The sequence below is a fragment of the Prionailurus bengalensis genome, chromosome B1 (genome assembly GCF_016509475.1).
Source record: "Prionailurus bengalensis isolate Pbe53 chromosome B1, Fcat_Pben_1.1_paternal_pri, whole genome shotgun sequence".
Taxonomy (NCBI): Eukaryota; Metazoa; Chordata; class Mammalia; order Carnivora; family Felidae; genus Prionailurus; species Prionailurus bengalensis.
The window spans coordinates 201,896,461-201,923,351 of NC_057344.1; the positions used below are offsets into that span (position 1 = coordinate 201,896,461).

General features: G+C 56.4%; 1 protein-coding gene across 1 annotated transcript; it reads left to right on the forward strand.

Moving 5' to 3' along the window:
- MAN2B2 (mannosidase alpha class 2B member 2) lies at positions 1 to 26,891 on the forward strand. The gene is given in 24 exon segments (XM_043557013.1): positions 1 to 76; positions 1,557 to 1,663; positions 1,665 to 1,730; positions 2,502 to 2,607; positions 3,497 to 3,655; positions 3,658 to 3,683; positions 7,833 to 7,910; positions 7,913 to 8,009; positions 8,012 to 8,035; positions 9,877 to 10,066; positions 10,191 to 10,281; positions 10,763 to 11,308; positions 12,518 to 12,913; positions 13,781 to 13,832; positions 13,835 to 13,952; positions 16,684 to 16,857; positions 17,411 to 17,672; positions 18,757 to 18,867; positions 18,943 to 19,114; positions 23,075 to 23,244; positions 23,502 to 23,623; positions 24,089 to 24,216; positions 24,340 to 24,383; positions 26,802 to 26,891. Coding segments are annotated over 24 exon segments (3,405 nt in total).

The window sequence follows — 26,891 nt, forward strand, 5'->3', positions numbered from 1 at the left end:
ATGGCAGCCCTCCTCCCCTTCGCTGAGGGGCCAGCACCGCAGCCGGGACCCTCAGCGGAGGCCCAAGGAGAGGCAGGTGCCAGAGGGACAGCTCCGCCCCCACCCGGTCCCCAGTGGGAAAGAGCCCAGCTCCCGCCTCGGGCGCTGGGGCACCACCGCCCGCCGTGGAGGGCAGCGGAAGGTCCGGTCCCGAACGAAGGACACACTGGGACTGTCAGGGGAGCACACCTGTCCCGGGATAGTCCAGCCCCGGCTCTCAGCCCCTTCCCGCAGCCTCCTGCACCCTGGGGGTCTGTCAGCTGCATGCAGGGGACGCTGGGGGTTGGAGTCCACAATTCCTGCTCGCGTCTCATTGGGCAGGATGGTGTCATGTGACTTGGGAGAGCCTCAAGGGATGCTGGGAATTCAGTCCATTATTTAGCTCACAGCCCATTGGTCAGGCTGGAGGCACCTGCTGTGGGAGGCAGGATCTAGCTAGGAGTCCCTGCAACTCGCTGAGGCTAAGATGGGGGTGTGCTCGTCTCACTAGAAGAACGAAGGGGACACTGTTCCTTGGGGGCAATTAGCAGTTCCGTTCACTAATCACCTCTTCACTTGGGGCTCAGGGATGATTTGTGCAGGAGGCTCAGAGAACCTGAGCAGGAGTGACTTGAGTCTTGAGGACATTTCTGTTCACTGCCCAAGCTGGGGTTGGTCTGGGGTCCGCTTGGGCAGCTCTGTGATGTTTCCTCGACTTCTGTGCACCTCCCCTCCAGGTCCCAAGTGGCTGCCACAGCTCCAGGCATCATGTTGCCATACATCCCCACTCAAGGCAAGAAAAGGGACAAAGGGGCATTCGTCCTCTTTTTAGTGAAGGGGGGAATCTTTCCCAGAGAGCCAAGCCTACTTAACCCACATGACTTGTTGGCTCCAACCATGGTCCAGGCCTAACTCTACCTTCCACACAAGTCTTCCAGCCCCTCTGTGGCTCCTTCCTGGTCTCCTCTGCTGCGCCCACACCCTCTGCCTCTTCCCCCACCATCCCTGAGGGCGAGGAGCCCACACCACATCCATCCCCCCTGGCTGGTCCTTATCCCCTCCTGCGAGCAGCAGACCCCGACTTCCTCAGCCACCCACGCCTGCCAGCAGTCACCTCTCCTGGCCTGATCCAGCCTTGGGTCTGCTCATGGCTCTGTCCCAGAACCCCAGGGTCATGTGGGCCGCAGGCAGCGTCCCCGAGCCACGGGGGTGGGTAGTTGCAGGCAGTGTGATCGAAGGCCATGGTCTCAGCTCTGGGACGGTTCCAAGACAACACTGGGGGGAGGCCTGGGAATCAGGAATCAATGGCTGACGTGAGTCTGGGGCTGTCCTACCCCTGCAGCACTCAACCTGTCATCGGGCTCATGCGGTGGCTCTCAAGTTATGAATGAATAGATGAAGTGTCAGGGGATCCTGGCTTGGCGCCCTCTGTGTTCGGATCTATTGCAGCCAATGCCCTGATGGCACTCCGGCACCCTGGAAGGGCAGGGGGCCCTGGGCAAGCGGGCGTCACCAGCAAGGCCGTGCTCTCTTTGCAGAAAGACACGGGTTCCTGTATGAAACCTCCGGGGTCTGGCCGCGTTTCTCTTGGCAGGTCGCCTCCTTTGGTGCTTCCCCCACGACCCCCACCCGATTTGCCCTGGCGGGGCGTCCACACGCTCGTTGTCTCCCTGAGCGACCGTGACCTGAAGGACGCCATGCAGGAGGCCCAGGTGAGTGCTGGGTCACACCCGCTGCCGCCTCTGGCCGCTGCCTCCTTCCCTCCGTGTTCAGGGCACGTGACAAAGCCCCCCACTCTGTCGAGGACTCTGTCCGGGAGTATTTGGCTGATAGCGTGCGACACAAAGGCTAGCCGCGGCCGGTAGCCATTACCCTCGGGTGGAACCAGGCTCTAGCTGAGCAAGAGAAGTGACATCGTCCTGAGCCCCACTACGTGCCCTGCCGCATGCAGAGCGCACATCCCGTGTCGCTGCCGGTTCACCCGCGGCGGACCCTGTGAGCTGGGTGCGCCCCCCACCCCCACCCCCGCACATCTCAGGTGCAGAAACCGAGTCACGGAGGATTCAGGAAACAGGTGCAGTGCGGGGACCACAGTCAGTGCTAACAACCAGGATTCCCCTGCTTGGTAACCCGGAACGCTTCCGCACCATCAGGACTGTTAAGAAACAGACTGCACGCTTAGTGGGAGATGAGCGGCTCCCCGTGCAGGGGCTCCTCCAGCACAGCCACTAGGAACTTCTCCTGGGGCCTGAGCAGAGACGGTCCCCCGCTGAGGACGGGGTGGGTGAGGGAGCTGGCTCGCGCCTGCCGGAGGGCAGTTTCCACAACCGTACGTGGCCCTGGGGGGGTCAGAGGAGGTCTACCGAGGGGGCAGAGGGGATGGCGTCGTGAACCACTGACAGAGACCCAGGGGTGGCCGGGGAGGCAGATCCAAGGCCGCCGCGTTGTCATGTCGGGCCTCCCTCTGTCCCCTGGGTTTTCAGGGGCAGCAGTTCGTGTAGCGAGGGTCCCCATCCCCGTCGGCTCAGCAGGAAATCTGCATGTGCGTCTTGGACCAATTTGGCTACTGCTCGTGAGGGCCCCTTCCTTGGGGGGGGGGGGCTCGTTCTAGGCCTTCTGCCTGCGTCGCCTCAGAAACACCCTCCCAGCCACCCCCTTGGGAGAAGCTCTCAGGACCCCGGCTACAGATAGAGAAACTGAGGCAAGGCCACTCAGCCAGGGTCCTGTGGTCAGCTTGGCAGAGTCAGTGACAGTTGCATTGGCCAATTCCATCGTGGGAGCCGTCAGCCTCTGGGTTCCTTGGGGTGGGAGTCCCTGGGTCCCACCCAGTCTGGCCCTTTGTACCTGGGAGGCTGTGGGGGAGCCAGCTCCCCACTCCTTGAACAGGAGAGATTGGTGGGCCAGGAGATGGGCAGCTGGTGAGTGGATGCCAGATGTGGGATTCACGACCAGTCGCCCCCACTCGTCTAGCCCTGCTCTGTGTCAGCGCTGTTTTCCAGCTGGTTTCCAGTGATGTCGTTCATCTATCTTATCAACCAACCCCAGTCAGGATGTTTTACGGATGAAGAGACTGAGGTCCAGAGAGGATCCAAGCGGCCACTCCTGGAGGCTTGCCCGCGATCTCCCCATGGCACCCCTGCTGCCCAGAGTGAGGCAGGGAGGACCCTAACTAGGGGCATCCAGTCCCCGAGTGTCTAGTTGGGGGCTATGCCACGCACAGGGTGTGGGCTCCACGAGACGGCTGAGGCAGTGTGGGCCCAGGAAACATTATGTGTTCAGGTGCCACAGCTGGCGAACTGTAACCCGGGGATTTGAGCCCCATCTTGTCTGCCACCACCAACCTGCCCATCACACAGGTGGGGGAGGAGGCCCGAGTGACAGTCCGAAGTCCCTGAGCTGCACCTGCAGCCTGCCTGTGCAGGATCCTGGACGCCAAGCTGCCTTGCCTTCTTGGGGCGGGGCTCCCCTAACCCTTCCCTCTCCTGCAGGGAGGGCTTTTCCTGGGATGGCTCAGCCGTCTTCCCAGAATCACCCGTCATTAGGATATATCCTGGCACGATTCGTCCTGTCACTCGGCACAACATCAGCTACTACACCATGGCCCTACTGAACAACGTGAAGGAGAGGGCCGCCTGGTTCGGACACCACACATCCTCTGGCCCTGGGTACTGCGGGGTCCCAGCCCCGGGGTCCACAGCACAGCCCTGGACACCTGTCAGGAGTCAAAATGTCATAGGCATTTCAAACAAAATACTATAACTACACTTGGGTCTTGAAGCAGAGCGCAAGTCGTAACTAGACGATAAAGAAACAAGAACTTGAAATATTTACTTTCCCAACAGTTCAAATGCAGAATGTGCTGTTGGCAAGGAGAACAGAAAGGCCCGCCTAACATGACTTGTGTCCAGATCACACAACCCTGTTAGGATTGCTCTGTGACCTCCCTCTTCAGAGGCACCATGAGGCCTTTCAGAGAGGCGTCCTGTGGCTGCGTGAGTTTAGGCCATCCTGACACATGTCGCATTCCCATGCTCCTTCTGTGGAGGTTGCTGTCAGCACACGGGGAGGCCGGTCATGACCTTGCCCCCACTCTGCCTCAGGACCCTAGACCCAGCAGCGGGCGTTTGTGGGGCCGCTGCAGCCCTGTGCCCAGGGGTCTGTGCAAGTCCGACAGCGAAGGGAAGTTGCCCATCAGGCTATCTATCCCCATCACTTTGTGTCACGAGCTCACACCAAAATCCCCGGGCGGGATGATGAGGAATCCTTGTCCTTGGGCAGCGCGAGAGCTAACGCATCCGCGGCCTCATCGCACGGGCAGCTTGTGGGGCTGATTCGGCCTGGGCTCCCCCGTCAGACCTCGTGAGAACTTTCCTCGTTCCCCTCTTGTCTCGTCGGTGCTCGGCGGGCCCCCCCTCGGTGACCCAGTAACCGCAAGTGTTCAGATGTTCCGGCAGAATCTGCAGAGCGCTGCTGGGGTGCGGCCATCACACAGTCCGCACGTCCGAAGCAACTGAACAACTTCATCCAGGCTCACGCTTCTCCTTCTGTCCCAACTACAGGCTTCGCCTCCCCTGGGCCGGACCCCGTCTCTCACGTGCAGTCTCAGAAGACGTCATTTCATGTCTTCCGCCCCATGGCAAAATCTCAACAAGGCTCATTTAGGATTACCGCGACTATTTCTGGGGGGACCTTCTTTTTAATGACACAGTTCTCTCCTTTCACTGAGATGTAATTGGCAGATCACATTATGTTCGTTTCAGCCTGCAACACACCATTCCATATTTGTCTGTATCGCAAAATGACAGGCCCAATAAGTCTATTTGCCGCCCATCACTGATGGATGCTTGGGTTCTCTCCATATTTTGGCTATTGTAAATAATGAGCGTAAATGAACGTTGAGTTGCCTGGATGTGAACATGGGGGTGCATATCCCCCGTTTTCAAATTAGCATTTACGTTTTCTTTGGGTAAATACTCAGTGTGGTGTTGCTATGTCACACGGTGGTTCTACTTTTCATTTTTTGAGGGTCTGCCATACTCTTTTCCATCACGGTTCCAACAATGCACAGTCCCACCCACCGTGCACAGCATCCTCTTTTCTCCATGTCCTCGCCAACACTTGTTATTTCTAGTGGTTTTCACGATAGCCATTCTGACGAGTGTGCGGCGAAATCCCATTGTGGTTTTGAAGCATATTTCCCTGATGAGGAGTGATGTGGAGCACCTTTTCACGTATGTACCTGTTGCCCATGTGTATGTCTTCTTTGGAACAATGTCTATTCGGATGGCCTGACGTATTTTTTAAATGGATTTTTTGCTTTGGGGTATTGAGTCGTATGAGTACTTATATGTTACGGATATTCACTCCTTATCACATGTTTGATTTTCAGACATTTTCTCCCATTCAGTAGGTTGCCTCTTCATTTTATTGATGGTGTCCATTGTTGCACAGAAAGCTTTTTTTTTTTAATATAGTCTTACTTGTTTACTTTTACTTTTGTTGCTTTTGCTTTGGGTGTAAAATCCAAAACATCATCACCATGAATGAAGTCAAGGACTTTATCCCCTCTGTTTCATTCTAGCAGTTTTATGGTTCCAGGTTTTATATTCAGATGTCTAATCCATTTGGAGTTAGTTTTTGTACATGATGTAGGATACTGGTCCAGTCTCATAATTTTGTGTGAGGATGTCCAATTTTCCCAACACCACTTACTGAAGAGACTGTGCTTGCCCCATTGTATATTTTTGCCTCCTTTGTCACAAATTAACTGACCACATATGTGTGGATTTATTTCTGGGCTCTCTATTCTGTTTTGTTGATCTATATGTCTGGTGTCATGCCAATACCATACCGTTCAGACTACCATAGCTTTACAATGTAGTTTGAAATCAGGGGGTGTGAGGCCTCCAGCTTCGTTCTTCTTTCTCAAGATTTGTCTGACCGTTCAGGGTCTTTTGTGTTTCCATACCAATCTGAAGATTGTTTGTTCTATTTCTGCAAATACACCATTTGAATTTTAACAGGGATTGCATTGAAATCGTAGTTTACTTGGGGTGATGTGGACATTTTAACAATATTACTTCTTCCCATCCATGAGCACAAGAGCACGTGAGACATTATTTGTGTCGTCTTCAGGTACTTTCATCAATGTCTTAGAATTTTCAGTGTATAGGTCTTTCACCTCCTTGCTTAAATCTATTCCTAGATATTTTATTCTTTTTGATGCATTTATACATGGGATTGTTTCTTAATTTCTCCTTCTGATGGTTCAGTATTAGTGTGCAGAAATGCAACTGATTTTCACATATTGATTCTGTACACAGACACTTGATTGAATTTGTTAGTTCTAACTGTGTCTAGGAGGAGTGTGTCCAAGTTTTTATATGTAACAATGCTATGCCGTCTTCATATAGTGACAGATTAACTTCTTCCTTTCCAATTTGGGTGCCCTTAGTTTCTTTTTGTTGCCTACTTGCTCTGGCTAGGCCTTCCAATGCAACGGTGAATGAATATGTACAACGTGGGCATCCTTGTCTTCTTCCTCATACAGCTTCCCACCATGGAGTATGATGCTACATTTGGGCTTGTCATAAACGGCCTTTATTATGTTGAGGCACATTCCCTCTATACTCACTATTTGAGAGGTGTTACATCGATGGATGTTGTATGTTGTCAATGGCTTCTTCTACAGCTATAGAGATGATCACGTGGTGTTCTATCCTTTTATTGTTAACATTACGCATCGTGTTGATCAATTGGTGGATTCTGAACCATCCTTGAATTCTTGCAATAAATCCCACTTGATCATGGTGGATGATCCTTCTCATAGATGGTTGACTTTGGTTTGCTAATTTTTGTTGAGTATCATTGTATGTGTGTGCATCAGAAACAGTGGCCTGTAATTTTCTTTTCTGTGGCACCTTTATGTGGTTTGGTATCGGGGTAATGGTTTTAGGATATGAGTTTGGATGTATTCCCTCTGTTTCAGTTTTTTCGGAAGAGTGGAGAATGATAGGTATTAATTCTTCTATAAAGGTTTTGTAGAATTCACCAGTGAAGCTGTCGGGTCCTGAACACGTGTGGCTTGGGAGGTTTTTGACTGAATCTGATTGAATCTCCTTAGTAGTCGTTGGTCTGCTCAGATTTCCTATTTCTTACTGATTCGGTGCTTATAGGTAGTATATTTCTAGGAATTTATCAATGTTTTGACTTCGTCTTTTTGAAAGCAACTTCCAAATCAGTAAACGTGAGTCATGACTGTGATCACTGTGATTTGTAATTACTATATTATTAAAAATAATTATTATGCTTGTATCAATAATACTGATAGGCTTTAAGAAAATCCCAGAAATAATTTAGACAAATGCCAACACTATATAATCTCAATTATATGTGGAGTTGAGGAAAACTATACTTATGGAAATAGAGATTAGATCTATGGATGCCAGAGGTGTGGGGGTGGGGAAGTGGGGGAACTGGATGATGGTGTTCAAAAGGTCCAAAGTCTAGTTATAAGATTAACAAATACTTGAGATGTAAAACAGAATATAAGAAAGAAAAAAGGAAGGAGAAGAGAAAGGAAAGGATAAGAAAGAGAAAAAACAAGACAAAAGAAAAGAAAAAAGAAGAGAAGGAAAAAAAACAAGACAAGACAAAAAGAAAGGGTCAACGGTCGCAGTCAGGGAGCTGGTTGGGGTTCTGAGGCTTCCAGGGAGAGTGGGAGGGTCCTTCATGGCTGTTGATGAGGGGCGGGCTCTGCCTGGGCCGGGATCTCCCTGGAATTACAAGGCTTTGTGCCATGCCCCCTCCCGCAGGGCTGTGACAAGCAGTTCTTCAACGCCTCGCTCCAGTTCACCAACATGGACCCTCTGATGGAATTCATCAACTCTAACTCTCCGCCTCCAAGCTTGGCATCTCTGTGGAGCACGCCACACTGGCCGACTACTTCCGTGCCATGCACACTCACAATGTCACCTGGAACATCCACGACCACCGGACTTCCTGCCCTATTCCTCAGGTATGAGCATCTGCAGGTTGGGGTGGAGATCTGGTGCCAGGGAGGGCGCCCGCCTGAGTGTCGGCTCTGCCCTGCTGATGGAGCTTGTGAAGGGTCAATGGGGCTGAGACGGGCCCTGTCCCGCCTAGCTGTCCCACCTACACATCTTAGTATAGACAGGATACTCACATAATGGCTCCATAGCACCCATTTTCCCATCTCTCCATTTCCTTCCCTTCCAGAGAGATGTCAGGTTCCAGCCCCATGCAGGGCTGGAACTGGGCTGAGCCCTGCGCTGACACGGCCATGAGATGGGTTGGTCTAGTGTCTTGTCACCTTGGTCTCTTGTCTGGGTGGTGAGAATGTGGGCAAATTGTTCTGAGGATGCTACCATTCAGAGCGTGTGGTTGGAGAGCTGGCTGGATGTAGAGATGAGAGGAGATTCATGGCTGTGGGCGTGGTCACAGTTTAGGTGGGAGGGGCTACTGCATTGTGGGAGGGCTTACGGCCCAGAAGAAAGAAGACATATTGAAGTACGCGGGGTTGCAGTTGAGTGGAAAGGGATACATTGACCTGGGAGGTCAATTCACTGTGGGAGGGGATACATTCAAGTGGGCGTGGTTACTGTAACGGTGGGTGTGGCCGCACGGAAGTGGGCCGGGAGATAGTGAGATGGAAGGGTCACATCCGTGAGGCCTTGGCTCCATTCAGGTGGGAGGGCTTCCTGGGTGTGTGCTTGGTTACAGTAGAGGTGGGAGGGTTAAATTTGATATGGGCGTGGTCATAGTTGAAGTTCAGGACTACATCCCTGTGGGCGGGGTTACAATCCAGGTAGGAGTGGCTGCAGTGGGCGGGGCTGCATCTAGGAGGCGGAGATATGGCACAGTCCTGAGGGCGTACTCAATGGGCTTGGCTCCCTCCCTGAAGGCCCCCCGGGCAGAGACAATTTCATGTGGACACTGGACAGGTGAGGTGAGCCCTGGGCCCTGCTCTGAGTCACTGGGGCCTTGGGAAGGCAATAGGCCTGCCTGGTGCCTAAAGTAGAGCTCAGGCTGTGGGGTGCCTCTGCCCCACCAGGACCCTCAGCTTGCCGGAGGAGCTGTGGGCAACATGGTCAAGTGGTCCCCACAGCCTGCGGCCTTTCCCCGGAGAGCATGGCTACCCTTCCCGGTGTGGCTCAGGTCCCGTGGGGCAAGGTCAGGGAATGCAGGCACAGCCCAGCCAGGGAGGAGGCGGGAGGCAAGAACAGTAGGAACTGTCACCCACCTTGTGAGACCCAGCCACCCCCGGAGGCACCCAGCCCCACCCTGCTCCCACCCAAGCCTTGGTCAGGCCTCATCCTCTGTGCAGGTCAGGACGGCAGCTACCGGACCCCTCAGGTCCCCACGCCATCCCACCTCCCTGGTCTGCCAGAGGGACCCGCTGATGGCAGGCTTGTCCCGGGAACCCCCATTGCCCTCGAGTCCCATGGGAAGGCCTCTGCCTGCACTCAGAGTGCATCCCAGGCGGGGGCAGCCCACTTGGCCCCCATCGCACTCTCCTCTCCCCCCAAGTCTCCCAGACCTTTTGCTCACATGCTGTTCCAGGCTTCCGAGGTCTACTGTCGGCTCTCAGGTCCCCCACCCAGTCTTTCAGCACCCAGGCCTGGCCCAGCCCAGCCTGATGCTCCCACTTTCCCCAGCCCCTCCCAGGGATCCTGGCCCACCTCCGGCCTGGCCAGAGCAGGGGTCTGTGGCTGCCTCCATGGGTGACCCAGGCAGACTGGCCTCCGAGCCCCAAGCTTCCCCAGCTTTTCTGGGGCTTTGGTTCAGCAAGACCCCAGGGCAGAGAGACTCTTGCCAACCGCCAGCCCTTCTATCCAGATCCATTTCAGGCCTGGACCGGCTTCTACGCATCCCACAGCGGGCTCAAGGGGCTGGTGAGGCGAGTCAGCACACTGCTGTATGCCGGGCAGTCCGTGTCCACTCGCTACGTGTGGCCGGCCCCCCAGCAGCACCTGGGCCTGGACCGGGCCCTGAAGCAGCCGCAGTGGCCCCCTGGGCGGTCTCCAAGGTGACGTCACATGTCTCGGTGACGGTACCAGGTTGCAAACACCCTGTGCGGTGTGCTGTCCCAACCCCTGGTCACTAGACGTCCACTTTCCAGATGAGAACACTGAGGAGGCCTGTGGTCACAGGCAAGTGCATGTGGACGTGGGCCAAGGCAAAGACAGTGACAGTGTTCAGCTGGGGGCTTCAGGAAGCTTTCGGGCCAAATTTACGCAGAGGGTAAAGGGCAAAGCGGAGCCGCTTTGGTGGCCATCAGTCTTGCGTGGATTGCGTCCAGCTCAGCCGTGTGGCCTCAGGCACCTTTGCCCTCGCTGAGCTCAAATTCGTCCCAGTGCAGCGAGAGCACGTGGCCACCCCAGGGTGGGGGCAGTAGAATACGATGGCGGACACGATCTGCCCGGTGCGGCGGCTGCCCCGAGGAAGTTGTCCCACCTTTCTATTTCCACCTGTCCCCCATGTACAGATGGGAATCCTGAGACCCAAGAAATCCTGTAACTTGTCCTCACCCGCCAGAAAAGAGCCACGCTGGCCATGACATCTGCACACTCACCTAAAGGGAGTTGCTGGCAGAATGCGTGCTGGGGGTGAAGTGGATAGAATTTAGAGTCTATCAGAGCAGGCAGGACAAGTGGCTTCACCAGGTGGAGCCTCCGTTTCCCCTCAGGGAAGGTGAGCTGATCCCGTTCCCACCTTGGGACAGAGACAGGAGGGTGCCTGGAGCATTCCAGCAGCTTTTACAGGAAGACTGGGCGGCAGAGACGAACCTGGGACGGGACCCATCCAGATGTCTGTTTCTTGCCCAAGCCAGGGGACTCAGGCAGTGGGTGTCCACAAGGTCACCAGCCCCTCTGAGACTCAGTCTCCTCTTGTGAGAAGTGGAAGGGACCCTCACCTTCTCCACAGGCACCTGGCGAGAGGGAAGGAGAGCCAGCACCTGGGAGGTGAGCGGGTGCTCTGGAGAGGCGGGTCCCGATCCCATGCTTCCCCTACTCGGGTCGGGCTATGGGTGCAGCACCACGATGCCATCCCTGGGACTGAGACGCCCAAGGTGAGGGACATGTACGTGGAGAATCTGAGCGCGGGGATGCACGGCGTGCACAAGCTGATGGCCTCCATCGTCCAGGACAGGACCCCAGCCCACTCAGGTAAACGAGACCCCCGCAGGATGCTTCTGCAGACCTGGGAAGAGGCTGTGACCGTCCTGACCAGAGAGCCCGCGGGGTCACGGAGCGGCACTGGAACACCTGCGTCTCAGTCTTGAACCACCACCCTTGTGTGCCCCTGAACTTGGCACGTGCCTTGACTGCTCGGAGGCTCCTGTCCTGTCTGCGATGCGTGACCCTTAGACTGATAAGCGGCAACTTGCTTTGGCATCTGCTAAGCACGCATCACGCAGGGTTTAACGTAATGCCTGGAAAGTCCGGAAGCTGGGAACTTCCACTATCCTCACCGTGTAGGGGCACACACAGCAGAAGCAGAGAGGTTGTGGACGGGCTCAGGGTCGCTCAGCCAGGAAGTGCGGAGCAGGGATTGAACCCGCAGCCCCGCGCTGCCCTGATTGCAGAGGATGCAGGGGTCCTCAGGGGCCCGAGCCCAGCCTGGATCCCCAGCGCCCTCTGAAGTTCAGTTTGGGCGCGGATCTCCAGCCTGCTTGAAGGGAGGCTTCTGTGGGTGTAGAGTAACTGGTGATGCCAGTTTGGGACCGAGGAGCTTTCTGGAACCAAGAAGTCCTGGGGGCACCGGCACACGTTGGTCTCCCTTCACGTGCCCGACACGTCCCGTGCACAAGGCCTGCTGCCCCTCCCCCAGCTCCACACATCAGCCAGACCGGGTCACAGTGCGTCCTCACAACTGACCTCACCGCACACCTGGCCGCCCCCCTCCCCCCGTGTCTGTGTGTAGTGCCATCTGACCGTCAGACCGGGGAGGGGCCCCAGGGACCAGACCTGCGGCACACAGGGTCACAGCCCACAGATCACGGGGTTGGTGGGGGAGGCAGTGGCAACCGAGCTGGAGTCTGGGGTCTGAGTTCCCTGCCAGGTGGGGCCATCCATTCCCGTGTCCTCACCAGGGTGGCCTCCCCGAGAAATGAACTGGCAGAGGAGGTCAGGAAAGGTGTCCCAGCCACAGGGAAGAGCCTGGGCAGAGGCGGGGGCTGGGAGGTGTGTGATGTGTTCAGGGATCCGGGAATCATCAGACATGGCCAGAACTGCCCTCGCTGGGAGTAAGGATAGAACAGACGTGGAATCCAGGCCGCATCACTGGGGCTCAAATGCTGGGCTAGGTGATTAGACTGGCCCCGCCAGCCTCCCGAGAATTCTCCAGTCCTTCCCGATACCAAGCACTCAAATTGGGAGCCAGATCTTAGTAGCGGGTCATGTTGGGCAGGTGACTGTATTTCTCTGGGCCTCAGTTTCCTCATCAGTCAAGTGGGGCTGTCAGGGAATGATGTGAGAGGAGCACAGGGAACCTCAGCTCTCCGGAGGGACCCTGTGTGTTCCCTTCCAGCCTTCCCTGCCCGGGGACCAGGAACAGAGCCCTGAGCAGAGGATGGGGTGCCGAGTGTAGGAGCCGACTAGCCCACCGGTCCCGATACACAGGTCCCCTGGGAGCTCTCAGGGCTGTGTCTCACCTGCCTCCATTTCCATGTGACAAGGGCACCCAGGTGTGTAGGGTGAGTCAAAGGGCAGCAGGTAAAGCCAGGTCTCTGCGTTTAGCCCCAGAATGCGGGGGACACGTTGTCGTGGTCTTCAACCCCTTGGCCTGGACGGTCACCACCATCATTACCCTGACTGTGGACTCCTCCTGGGTCAGCATCACCGATGCGTCAGGCCACCCGGTGCCTGCACAGGTATGGGAGTGACACCAGCTCATGGCGGGCACGTCCAGAAGTGGGAGCAGTTAAAGGAAACGTGTACCGACGGGGTCCTCGCTTCGAGGACATCCCCATGGGAACCCATATCCAGTGAGGGTCCTGGAATCCACCATGGGACAGACACTGGGCCTTGGGCATCTGAAGTGGCCCGAAGTGCCCCCCACTGTCCCCTCCTTGTAGGACCTCCTGGCTGGTCTGACCTGTTTGGGCGGCTTCTCCTCAGCCCCCTCCCTCGGGTGTGCTATTCTCATGTAAATTTCCACCTTTTCTAGGAAAGGCCCTCAGGAGTCTTGAAAGGGGCGCCTCGAGGAGGTGCTGGTGTTCCAGGCTGGCCCAGCTGCCTGTGTCTGCACACCCACACACCCGGTGCGCGAGGTCTGTTCTCATCCTTTCCACTGCCTAGAGCTGCAGGGGTGTCCCAGGGTACCCTGCCTGTCCCCCGGGGCCACTGTTTTCCTGGGGATGTGCAGGGGGTGCTGACATCATTCAGCAAACCCTCCGAATGCACATTCTGGTCCAGCTGGGCTGAGTGCTGAGCCCCCTGGGCACGAATGTCATGCTCAGAGCAGGGAACAGCAGGGGTGCCTGGAAGGAAGGGCAGTTGCTGATGCTGGTGCCCGAGGCGTGAGGGGGGCCAGGCAGGGAGATGAGGCTGGGGCCGGGTCCTGTCGAGCAGGGAGGTGCCTGGAGGGAAGTCAGCTCAGTCCATGAAGGAAAGACCCTGCTGCCTCGTGGGTAGTGAGCACCCAGTCCAGGAGGTATGCAAGCCACAGGTTACGGAGGAGACTGAGGGGTTTTCCAGCCCTGAAACCCACATTGTGTCCTGTCCCACTGGCCTTGCAGGTCCAGAAATCAAGGGAGAAACAACCTACATACGACCTGCATGTGCTGACCACCTTCCGGGCCTCAGTTACCGGCACTACGGCATCAGGAGCACCAAGGGGGCCCAGACGGGCATCCACGAACCAGTTGCCACCATAGTTAGTTCCACCCAGTTTGGGCGCAGGCCGTGGACGTGACTGGTCCAGGGATCAGGCACCTGTTGCGGGTGAAGAATGACATTACAACACCGTGTTCCTGGACCGTGACACCAACCTGATGCACGGCATGTGGAAGAGGTGAGGTGCAGCCATTGCTGGTTCTGAGGCAGAGGCGTGTCCTGGGACCTGAGCTGTCACTCCCCACCTGTCTCTGTCCTCACCTGCTATGGGAACCACCAGAAGGTGGCGAAGGCCCTTCCTGCATTAGCGTCTTGACTTCTGTATTGTCAGATTAGACCAGTACAAGAAAGCCCTTCTTGAACCTTATCATTCCAGGGCTGTCGGTCCCTAACAAAAGTTGAGGACCCACTCCGGGGAAATATATAATATTCACGTCAGGCATTTTCTTAAATTTAAAGCAACATAAATCATCCCATCTGCCCACCAACTGCTAAATCACTCATCCATCCATCTCCTTACCTCCCGTTTACCTATCCATCCATCCATGCATACAACATACCTACATATTACATACATACCTACGTACTTACATACATACCTACATACATACACTATCCCTCTTGTTCATGCATCCATCCAACCACCTACCTGCCCATGCATCCACTAAGCCCTGTATTCATCCATGTATCCACACACAAACCACCCCTCCATCCGCCCATCTGCCCCGCCCACCCACTCACCCTCCCACTCATCTGTATGTTGACCCAACCACGTGTCCATCCATCCACGCCTCCGCCCACTCACTCATCCAGCCAGCCATCTATTTACATGTCCACTCATTCAGCAACTAATTCTGGGCAGCAGAAAAGGCAGGTGACCTCCAGGAAAAGGGCCTCCCAGATGTTTAGAGCCAGCCCTGCCCATACTCAGGCCACATCCAGATAGTTTTCATTCCACCCCACCTGCCTCTGCTAGAACAGCCACTTGCTTTTCTTGAAGTGACCTCCCAACAGCACTGGAAGTGCGGGAGAAGCAGGAGGTCTGGGGGGAGTATCTGGAAGAACGTCAGAGTGAAGGAGCGAGAAGGGAAGGGGAGCACGGCTGTGAGGTGAGTGGTACCTGGGGCTCAGCCCCAAGCCAGCTGTCCACAGCTGTGCACCCACAGAGCAACCAAGCAGTCACTGCATGGCACCGCGTCAGGAGCTCTGCCCTTCGGAGCCTTCTCGAGAGAGCACGGAGCCTTCTCGAGAGAGCACGGAGCAGGCAGGACGGGCCGACCGCAGCCAGTGTGGGTGGTCAGTGAAGAGCGGGGACAGCAGTGGAGTTTCTGAAGGGATGTTGGGGGCACGCAGCCAAGGCCTGAAGGGAAAGGCCTTGGGGCCAGACTAATGACAAGGATTGTTTCTCTCCTCTTCAAGGGGCGAATGGGCCCCTTCTTGGATGCCTCCTCTTCCTCCCTGTCCATCCCCACCACAGTGGCACAGAAATTCCCGAAATCGGTCAGAAGTAACCACTTTGTCACGTACTGCCTTGTGGCAGGGCCACCTCCTGGTCCCGGTCGTGGTTGTGCCTTAGCACACACACAGATGTACAATCCATATACATGTCCACACCACATATGCATCTACACAATATACGAGTCTACACTGTATACCCATCTACACCACATACCTATCTACACTAGGTACGCATCTACACCATATACACGTCTACACCGTGTATGCCTCTACACCATGTACGTGTCTACACTATATATGTGCCTACACCATATACGTGTCTACACATATACCCATGTATACCGTATACACATATACACCATATATGCATCTGCACCATATACATGTCTACACCATAAACATGTCTGTACCAGATACCTGTCTACACCATATACTTATCTACACCATGCACTCATCTACACCATATACATGTCTTCACCATATATGTGTCTACACCACATACCCATCTACACCATGTACATGCCTACACCCTATACATGTCTGCACCATACACCTGTCTATATCATATACCCGTCTACACCATATACCTGTCTACACCATATATGTGTCTACACCATATACCTGTCTACACCACATATGCATCTATACCACGTACCCGTCTACACCATATAACTGTCTACACCATATTCCTGCCTACACCATACACTGGTCTACACCATATATGCATCTACACCACATACCCGTCTACACCATATACCCATCTACACCATGTATGTGTCTACACCATGTCTTCAGTGCATGTGGTCTGAGGCCAGTGATGTCGGGAAACCCAGCCTTACGTGACTCAGTGTGAAATGGGTTAATATTCTCTGCCCTCGGGCGTCTGGAGAACTTGATGAGGTAAGGTGAGTGAGGGCGCTGGCTCCTGACACCTGGGCATCTGGGTCAGCAGGACAAAGGCCCCCGCTTGTGCCGGTTGGGGTCCCGCGGAAAGGAGTAGGGTGGGCCCAGCTGGCCGCCTGGAGAGCAGGCACCACCTCCGCGGGAAGCTACCCCTGGGCTTATGCTCTCAGAGCCCTGTTATGTAGCCTCTGTCGCCCTCCAGCTTTGGGTCCCCTCTGGCACACGGGAGGAATCTGAGGCCACTATGGCTCGGGGAGGAGGGGGGTGTCTCACGGGCTTTATCTGATGCAAGTGCACGAGCTTCACCGAGCGGCCTCGTGCTTGTCACTCTGCCGAGATCGCTCGTGTTCACAGGTCGAGGCTGGCGTCTGCGGAGAGGGCTCGTTAGCCTGCTCCCCGATGGCGAGGTCCGTGCTGGGGACACGTGTGCACACACGTAATACTGTTTCCCCTTTCCCGTCTCTGCAGAGAGAGTAACCACAATGATACGGATCCGCAGCCCATTTCTAATAACTACGCGTCTGCACCCAATGAGACTGCGAAGCGCCCCCCCGAAACCAGTGGGAATGCAGATTGTGGCGGGGGAGCTCAGGACCGAGATCCGGCAGTACCCCTCCAGGTGCGCTCGGGCTCCCCCAGGGTCGTGCGAGGTGCGCGTGGGCGGGGCCCTGATGGGATGAGTGTCCATGTTTGCTTCGGTTACCTGCTCTGGGACCCGTGCTTGGCACATGGTCGTTCTCCATGGGAGCTTGATGGAGAAAGGGTTACTCTGCTCCCTGGCCTCCTGGCTCCATCGCACGTGCTGTGTGCCTCGTAGAGGGTGTCCAACTTCAGAGCTGGGACAGGAACCCACAGGGGCAATGACTCACGCAGGAGGGGAGTCTCGCGTTTTCATGACAGCACAGCGTTTTCATGACAGACCTAAGCCATCCAGGCAGAGCACCCCAGCTCCTGCTTATCAAGAACCTGGACCTGGCTCCTCCCATAATAGGCCCAGGAGGGCTTCCTGCCCCCCTGCCCTAGCTGCAGACAGGAAGGAGGGAGGGAAGGTGGGATCAAAACCAGGCAGGAAGGAAGGAAGAAGGAAGGAAGGAAGGAAGGAAGGAAGGAAGGAAGGAAAGGCGAGCCACTAGTTCTCAAAGCCTGACCCACAGATTTGGCTTCTGCTCCAGGAGGGTGAGGGACGCGGATCACTCATAGGCCATCTACTCCCGACTCGCCCACGTCCCACGCAGCCACGGCGGAGAGCTGCTCTGCCGTCGCATCGAGCAGGAGTGCCGGGGGGGGGGCCCCTTGCAGCAGAACGGCGAGGCCACCCTGAGGACCAGCGCCAGTCTACCCAACCGCCGGGTCCTCTCCTCGGACAACAGCGGCTGCCGGATGCGGCGGAGGCACTTCCGGAAATACACGAACAACATGAACGACATCACTCGGGTACGGCCTGCGATGCCCGGTGGACGCGGAGCCCACGGGGGGGGGTCCCTGACGGCCCTCGTCCGGAGGCCGGAGCGGGGAGCCCGTTAAAGCAGCCCCTTGCAGTGGCAGAGCCCCCTTGCCCCGCTGTGCAGTTAGGGGTGGAGGCCCCGACCCGGGTCACACCTGGCGTCTGGCGCCCCCACATGCAGAGGAATGTCCCCGTCCCCACCCGTGCCTCAGTTTCCTCTCGTGTAAGATGAGCGCCTCATCAGGGGTGGGTCTGAGGATTCCGAGATGATGCCAGTCAAGGCGGAGCGGGGCCTGACCCACGTCAGCTGATCCTCGGAGATCTCTGCCTGGTGGAAGCCGTGAGCCATGGCCCGAAGCCGGACATCAGCTCCCACCACCTTGGCCTCCAGCCCCGTGACCTGGGGCAGGTGACCAGGAGCCCCTCTATGGCTCCCTGCTGACCCGACCTAGGGAACAACCCCCTGGCCAGAGCTGGGCGGGTCAGCGGGAGCAGCCCCTGCGAAGCTGGCGCTGGGGGCCTCCTATGCCTTCAGTCAACGTCACCTCTTTCCCATCCGTGGGGGCCCGTAGGGGTATGTCCTCACCCTGCTCAGCTTGCGAGTTCTGGTCCCTCTCCTCCCCTTGCTAGTTCTTCTCCGCTAGGCAGGGGCTCCGGACCGTCCACGTGGGTCCGCCCAGGACATTTGGCTCCAGGCCGTCACAGAGCAGCGGGGGGATGTGGCCGCTTTCCCGGACCCCACGTGGCCCTTTCTCTCCGTAGCCCCCATCAGCCTCCCGCCCAGTTCGGGCTGGACCCCACACATCCCTCATCGCTCCTGCAGGAGTGTGCGCTCGGGTTTGCACCCTTTGTCCAGGTGGGGAGACTGAGGCTTGAGTGGGCTGAGTCCCCAGCTCATATGGTCGGGACGCAGCGGAGCCGGTTTGAAGGACAGTCTGTTGGTCTCCACAGTCAGAGCCTCGACCGTACGTCTCCCCGCCCCACGGGGGCTACCGCTGTGCCCGTGCAGGGGGCTCCCTGGGGTGGCCAGACGGGGGCCCCCGACCTCCAGCCTGGCGACGTTTGTGTCCGCAGAATCACTACCCCGTGGTTCAGTCCGCCTTCCTCGAGGACGACAGAAGCGGGCTCGTGCTGCTGTCCCAGCAGGCACGCGGCGACTCCAGCCAAGGGAACGGGCACGTGGAGGTAGGAAGGGGCCCCGCGGCCACCCCCTGGGCAGGAGCAGGTGGAGGCGGGCCTGTCGCTTGCTCTTCCCTCCAGGTCATGCCCCATCGCCGGCTGTGGAACAATTTGGACTGGGGTCTGGATACCAGCCTCACGCTGAACGACACCTCCGTCGTCTTCCCTGTGCTCTGGCCGCTGCTGGGACCCCGGCCCCTCACCACGGGCCTGCTCCAGGGGGGTGGGCGGGCGCGGCAGCGAGAGCTGAACAGTAAGGGGGTGTTCGTCCCGGAATGAACCTGGGCAGACCTGGGGTGGGGGGGGGCACCGTGATGGGGACAACTGTGGGCAGAAGGCAGCTCACGCGACTCTGATCCAAAATCCTTTTAATATGTGAGCAAGGACAGCTGGGTGACTCAGTCGGTTGAGCGTCTGACTTCGGCTCAGGTCATGATATCATGGTTTGTGGTTCGAGCCCACGTCAGGCTCTGTGCCGACGGCTCAGAGCCTGGAGCCTGCTTCTGATTGTGTGTCTCCCTCTCTCTCTGCCCCTCCCCTGCTTACTCTGTGTCTCACTCTCTCTCAAAAATAAACATTAAAAAACAAGTTTTTTCATATATGGGCAAACTGTGGTGCAGAGAGGTTCGGGTTCACTCAAGCTCATGTAGCTGGTGTGAATGGATCTGAGACTCACTTCAATTCGATCTTCTACCTTTGCCCTGAATGCTTCATTTTCTGCTCTAATGTCTCCTTTTCTATCTCAATATGACATATTTGGCCTGATGCCTTCAGCCCTAGAGGATCAACATTAAAAGACTTGTTCTATCTGATTTCTGGGTATGCCGTCACCAGGTGAGGGCGGCTCTAGTCCCTGGTCTGGTCAGCAAAGCTCATGCATTGCCTCCACTCAGAGCTCTGTAGATTTACAAAAGTTCTGTGCGTCTACTGAAATAACTGATCACGAGAAACAGTAAGTAAGGACTGTGATTAAAGATGGGACTTTGGAGCAGCCCCTACACAATGAAACACCCAGATGCAACTTGGTGTGTTTCTCACTCCACCATGTACTGGGGGCTGGTTCTCCCCACTTGCAGAGGTTTTGATGAGATGTGGTTACAGTTTCTCCTTTCTTCAGTTTTAGAGCCGGGACCCTCCCAGGGCTTCAGAAGCACATAGGTTCTTTCTTGGTCACGCAAGAAGCACTTATTGAGTGCTTGCTGGGTGCTGCACAGCATAGATGTGTAAGGGCCAGGGCTCTCCTGAAGGACCTCCTGAGCAGTCCACTGGGGCGCCTGCTCATTCAGACCTAGGGTTAGGGAGCACGGGGAGCGGTGCTGAGGAGAGAGCCCGGGGTTTTGTGCTTTGGGGACGCAAAGCCTGGAAAAGATCAGGGTCCAGTTTGAGGGGTGTCAGTTGAAGTTCTCTTGTTTGTAAATAAAAGAAAGGGAAGAGGCAGCTGGTTTTGCAGAACACGCAAGCTCCTGGATCGGAGGAGCTGGACAAGAGGCTTGGGCAGGCGGGGTGGGGGCAGGGCAGCTGGGAGTCTGTGGGGAGCAGGTGTTCACAGCCATCCCCCCAGGACTGCCATGAGCTGCCTCTAAGGCTCTGGGTCTAAGGCTCCAGATCCCAGACCAGGAATCTGGTTGGCCAGCAGATGGGGGGCTGCCCCAGGATCGGTCCGTGGTTCCTTCCAGAAGACTGGGAGCCCTTCTCACAGAGGGGGATGTCACTGTGTCCGGGAGGACTCATGGCTGTGGTCAGCATCTCCCAGTGGCCCCAGTCTGGTCTCTCTTGGGTGCAGGTGACACTCAACATGAACTGGATGAGCCACTAGGAGACTCAATTCCAAGGATCAGGCACAGGACAGAGGGAAGGGAGGACTGTGGTTGGTGCTCAGGGGCTGGAACCTTGATGAGGCCGCCTCTCTCCCTCCCTCGCTCAGCTGTGCTCCTCCCTGCCTGTAGACGCTCTGTCTGCTCCGTACTGGGAAGCGGCTGTGAACTCCTCTGTGGTGCATGTCGCCCCCGCTCCCTACCAAGAACCAGACTCAGAATTTCCAGACGCAGGTGCAGAGTCCCAGGGAAAGCTCCTGATTGGGGTTGATAGGAGCTGGTGGCCTGATCCCAGACCCATCACTGTGGCCAAGGGACTGGGAAGAGGTGGGGGCCCCAGCTGCAGCCCAGGGTTCAAAGGGCATGTCCTAAAAGGAGGAAGGGGGCGCTGAGGTGCCTTCTGAGCAGGGGGATCCTGGATAACAAGAGGGGAGATGCTGACATCCTAGACCTTAAAGAGAAATCATGACCCTGCCCTGTGATCTTGAACAAACCACGTCCCCTCTCTGAGCGTTAGGCTCCCCATCTGTGCTCTGAAATGGCTGGACTAGAGATTCAGGGTCCTTCCAGCTCTTGGACTGTGTGGTCTGAGTCCAAGACTCCCTCGTCCCTCCCCATGTCCACCAGGCTCCCCTCGGTGAGGTCACCTGTTCCTCTTCTCTGCCCCATGGGGAGACTGAGGCCCAGAGGGAGGCAGTGAGGGACCAGGGTCACTCAGCAAGCAGGGCACACGATGGGCATGGACCCCAGTCCAGGATTTGTCCACACCCATTCTCATGGACCCCTGGTAACCCCACCCCCACCCCCCGGCCATCGTCCACCTTCTGCCAGAGCTTCAGGCTGCACACCCGTTCTGCTTCCTCCAGAGACTCCTCCTAGAGCCCTGAACAGCTGAGTTCCCACTTGGCCTCTGGACTCAGGATCCTGACTGCCAGAGTTTCCATTCATTCAGTGAACAAATGTCTCTTGTGCTGGGCACTGGACTAGAAGCAGTGACCTAGGTAGGCAAGGACCCTGGACTCACAGAGCTCTCAGACTAGAGGGGGAAGCCGCCAAGCCACCAGACAATGATGCTGATGTTCATGTTAATCCCTAGCAGGCATCATGGAGGGCTTCCTGGGGGAGGTGACCCCTGCCATGAACCAACTCATCCTACTGTCAAAGTCTAGCTGGACCCTCTCCTCTCCTCCCCTTTCCCCTGTCAGAGCTCGAAGGCAGGGCTGACTGCCCCTCAGCCACCCTCTTGTCCCCGGAGCCCCACCCGGGTCCTGGCCGCACCAAAGAGACCTCAGGAGTCCACAGATTAAGGAGGAAAAAGAAGACACTACAGGCCAGATAACACCTTCGTCTCTGATCAAGTGGATCTCGGGGACCGCAGCTCATTTCTGCAGCCAAGTGGCTTCCTAACACTGAACCCCATTATCGAGAACCCCCACCGGTCACAGAAGACGCTGGGCAGGCAGCCTCCCCCCCACAGGCAGAGCGTCCCCTTCCCACTTGTGTGTGGAGCCACCGAGAGTCAACGGGTCTCCTGTGGACGGCTGGCTCCCAAAGGAGAAGGGGCTGGACTGGGGGCGCCCCAGGCCCACTGAACGGAGGTCCCTCCTCCCTGGAGAGCAGCGAGTGAGGGGCAGAGGGAACAGAGCCTCGGGGATGGAGTGAGATCCTCCCGCTTTCCCCAAGCTCACGGCCGCCTCATGAACCAGGTGTCTTGTCATCGCCACCGTCGTAACCCCCACCGTCATCAGGAGACAGGGGCTTGCCTGACTCAGGACTCAAATCCATAACCACCGCCCTGGGACACGTAGAAGAGAGTTCACACGCCTCTTGTGCTGCAGTTGCAAGAAGGCCCAACCCCCCCCCCCCCCCCGTCCTGACACAGCCATGTTCATTGCTCCCCCAGGACACATGGCTGGTGGGCTCAGCAGAAGGCCCTTGTCACTGTGGCCACCAGGGCCCCTGACAGAGGGAGGTCATAGTCCAGCAGGTGCTTCCTCCTTCACGGAGGCAAGACAAGCTTCTGTGCAAGGGACACATCTCTTCTGCTCCCTGTGCCTCGGCCTCGGGGCCTCCGGGCCACACCACAGCACCCAGGGCAGGGGAGGGGTCCGGCAGAGCACTGGGACGCTTGGGGACAGGCCCAGGGACGACCACACATCAGACCAGAGGGGAGACTTGCAGGCACCCTTGGCATCGCCCCTGTGGGTGCGGCAGGAGGCCTTGGAGGCTGCCGGACCTAGACTCTTCCCTCTGGTGCCCACCTGCTGTGTGGCTTTGGACAAGTGACTGCACCTCTCTGAGCCTTGGTTTCCTTGGCCATCACGTGGAGGCCGTGTCAGCTGCCTCGCAGGGCGGGTGAGGGTGAGGAGTGGAGAGCAGGTGCAGAGTGCCGGGTCCAGACTGGAGGATTGGGGCTCAGAGGGGTCCTCACTGCCGCCCTCCTTCTGTCCCTCAAGGCCATGGAGGAAAGGCCAAGGCAGACCTCCGCCGCGTCCGGCTGTGGCTCCAGCACCTGTGTGAGGTCGGGGAGGACCCGGTCCTGTCTCAGCCTGTGACGGTGAATCTGAAGGTAACCGACCCACCCCCGGCCCGCCCTCAGACCCCTGTGAGAGTCCTCCCTGGCTGCGGGCTGAGGCTCCAGCAGGGAGGCCGTGCCTCGTGTGAAACCCCCTCTGGCAAAGACCTTGGCAGAGAGATTGTTGGGGGTGTTCTTACTAAAGCCTGGAGGGGGCGCTGGCAGGGGTGAGGGGCACCCCTTCCCTCCTGCCTAGCCTTCTAGGCGTTTGTCTTTTCTCTGGTCCCTTCCTGGGTCACTTTGTCCTGCAGCCGGCCTTCGTCAGCATGCTGGCTGTTTTTCTTCTGCTGGTCCCCCCTGGTCACAACCTGGCACAGTCCCCACCAGCAGATGTGAAGGCAGAAGGGGGGCGGGCAGCAGCGAAAAGGGCCTGGTGCCCCCCAGTGCTTTCTCCTGTCAGGGCAGGGAAGCTTCCCCAGAACCGTCTCCACCTCCGGGCAGCAGACCGTCCCTTCCTTTTCAGTGACCAGAATCGGCCACTGGCCTCCCCCCCGCCCCCCACAGGAGGCTGGGTCCATGCCTATTTGGCACAGGGATGGTCAGCTATGCCTGGCCTCCTTCCTGGGCCCCCCTGAGCAAATACGGGGAGAGGGGGACTGGATGTTGGAGGCACTCAGAGCCTCCTCCACCTCCTGGGGATGCTCATCCAACACAGCACTTGGGGAAGCATGTTTGTCCCGGCCTCAGTGTCCTCATCTGTAAAATGGGGCTGCAGTCCTGTCCGGACTTTGCTGTGAGAATTAATGAGGAGCTGTGTTGTGGCCCTGACCCTGCTTTGCCTCTGCTCAGCTCTGGGGCCTCGGGGTAACTCACCCTCCCAGTGCTCCTGTCCCTGCAGGTCATGCTGGGGGGGGGGGGGGCTGGGGTCCATGGTGGCCGTGGAGGAGCGCTCACTCACGGGGACCTCGGACGTGAGCACCCTGTACCGCTGGAGCTGGAGGACACAGGAGTGTTCCCACCACAGAGGTTGGGGACACCCCGGTTCAGGCCATGCTCGGGAACCCCAGCTGCTCCAACCTGGCTCAGGAGCTGGGCAGCCCTGGTTCAGATCCCAGCTCTGCCCCTTATGACCTGTGTGACCCTGAACAGGCTACTTTCCGTGTCTGAATCTGTACCCTCCTGAATCTACCACAGTAGGTTAAGAAAGGCTTCGGGTCCATTTCCACCTGCCAGGGACCCACACAGGTCAATGTGGGGGGACTGTGTCTGCAGACAACCCCTTGCCTCTGTCCTCAGTGAGACCTGAACTGGCAAGCATATCCCGGGGGGTTCTGACACCTGCCATGCTGCAGTCACACCGCACACAGCATCATCAGCTCCTAGGAACCACAGGCAGACAGCTTCATGCTTCTCAGTCTTTCCCATCTTGTTCCCTGTGCCTGGATCTCCTTTGTCCCCTTCACTCTGGCCAGCTCCTACTAGAGCTTCTACCAAGTCCATGGCTCGGTCAGGTGACTCCTCTGCTCTCCTGGTCCCACTCTTTCCTTTGTCCCATGTAGCTCCTCTGTCCACTGCACACAACATAGCGTCAGCAACATAGCTGGACACTTAGTCATTTGGGGATGGATAGATGGATGATGGATGGATGGATGGATGGAGGTTGGGTAGATAAATAATGGATGGATAGGTGGATAGGTGGACAGATGGATGCATGGATGGATGTGTAGATGGGTGAATGGATGGATGGATGATGGATGGATGAATGGATGAATAGGTGAATGTATGGATGGGTGGATGGATGGATGAACAGGTGAATGGATTGGTGGATAGATGGGTGGATGGGTAAATGGATGGATGGGTGGATGTGTGTTGATCTATGGGTAAATGGATAGATCAATAGGTGGATGGATTGGTAAATGGATGATGGATAATGGATAAAGGATGGATGGATGGGTGGATGGATGGATGGATGGATAGATGGAAAGAATAAAGGAAAAAGGAAAGAAGGAAGCAAGGAAGGAAGAAGAAAGGAGGGATGGTTGATGGATGATGGATGCATGGATGGATGGATGGATGGATGGATGGACATATGGGTGGATAGATGGATGGATGGGTGGATGTTGGATGGATGGATAGATGGATGGGTAGATGGATGCATGAGGGATGGGTGATGGTTGGTTTGTGGATGGTTGGATGGATGGTGGATGGGTGATGAATAGATGGATGGATGGATTGGTCATGGATGAGAGATGATGGATGAATGGATGTTTGATGAATGATTGGGTAGATGGATGATGATTAATGGATGCACGATGGATTAATGGATGTATTGGTATATGGAACGGTAATTGTGTGAATGGATGAAAGGAAGAGGGGTTGATGGATGGATGAATGGATGATGGATGGATAAATGAATGGTGTATAGAATGATGAGTGGTTGGATGGATGGATGATGGATGGATGGATGAATGGGTGGAAGGATGGATGGGTAGATGGGTAGATAGGTGGATGGGTTCATGGATGGATGATGATGGATGGATGGATGAATGATGGATGTATAGATGGATAGATGGGTAATGGATGGATGGATAGATGGATGGATGGATGGATGGATGATGGATGGATGGATGGATGGGTGGATGGATGGATAATGGATGGATAGATGGATGATGGATGGATGAGGGATGGTTGGTTGGTGGATGGATGGATGGATGGAGGGGTGGAAGGATGGATGGGTAGATGGGTAGATAGGTGGATGGGTTCATGGATGGATGATGATGGATGGATGGATGGATGATGGATGTATAGATGGATAGATGGATAGATGGATAATGGATGGATGCATAGATGAATGGATGGATGGATGGATGATGGATGAAGGATAGATGGATGGATGGATGGATGGAGTATAGATTGATGGGTGGGTGGGTGGATGGATGGGTGGGTGGATGGGTGGAAGGATGGATGGGTGGATGGGTAGATAGGTGGATGGGTTCATGGATGGATGATGATGGATGCATGGATGATGGGTGTATAGATGGATAGATGGATAGATGGATAATGGATGGATGCATAGATGGATGGATGGATGGATGGGTGGATGGATGATGGATGGATGGATGGATGGATGGATAATGGATGGATAGATGGATGATGGATGGATGAGGGATGGTTGGTTGGTGGATGGATGGATGAATGGACAGATGGGTGGATATATGGATGGATGGATGGATGGATGGATGGATGTGTGGGTGGATGGGTGAAGAGGATTCCCTCCAAAGGTCAAGTTTAGTGGAACCCAGTAATAGAAAAAGAGCAGGCCCAGCAGATGGCCTCTGTGAGAAAGCTCTAGGCACTGAGTGCTGCAGACCATTGGGAATGAGGCCATGCATGGCCAGGACCACCTATAAATTACCCTCAAGGGAGGGCTGAAATGCAAGGGGCCCATGGTAGAGTAAGTTCTGGCAGGAGGGGGCAGCCAAGGGCCTGCATCACGGGGTCACAACAGAGTGAGTCAGGTGGGGCGTTGTGTGGGAATGTTGGATGGAAGCATCCTAGGGAAGCAGGGGGCTCAAAGGACAGACCACCCCTGCTTCCCCCGGTGGCTCCAGCTCCGCAAGGTGCCAGCCCTGCAAGGCACCAAGGTCACCATCCACCCAGAGGAAATTCGGACATTCTTCATCCACTTTCAAGAGCAGTGA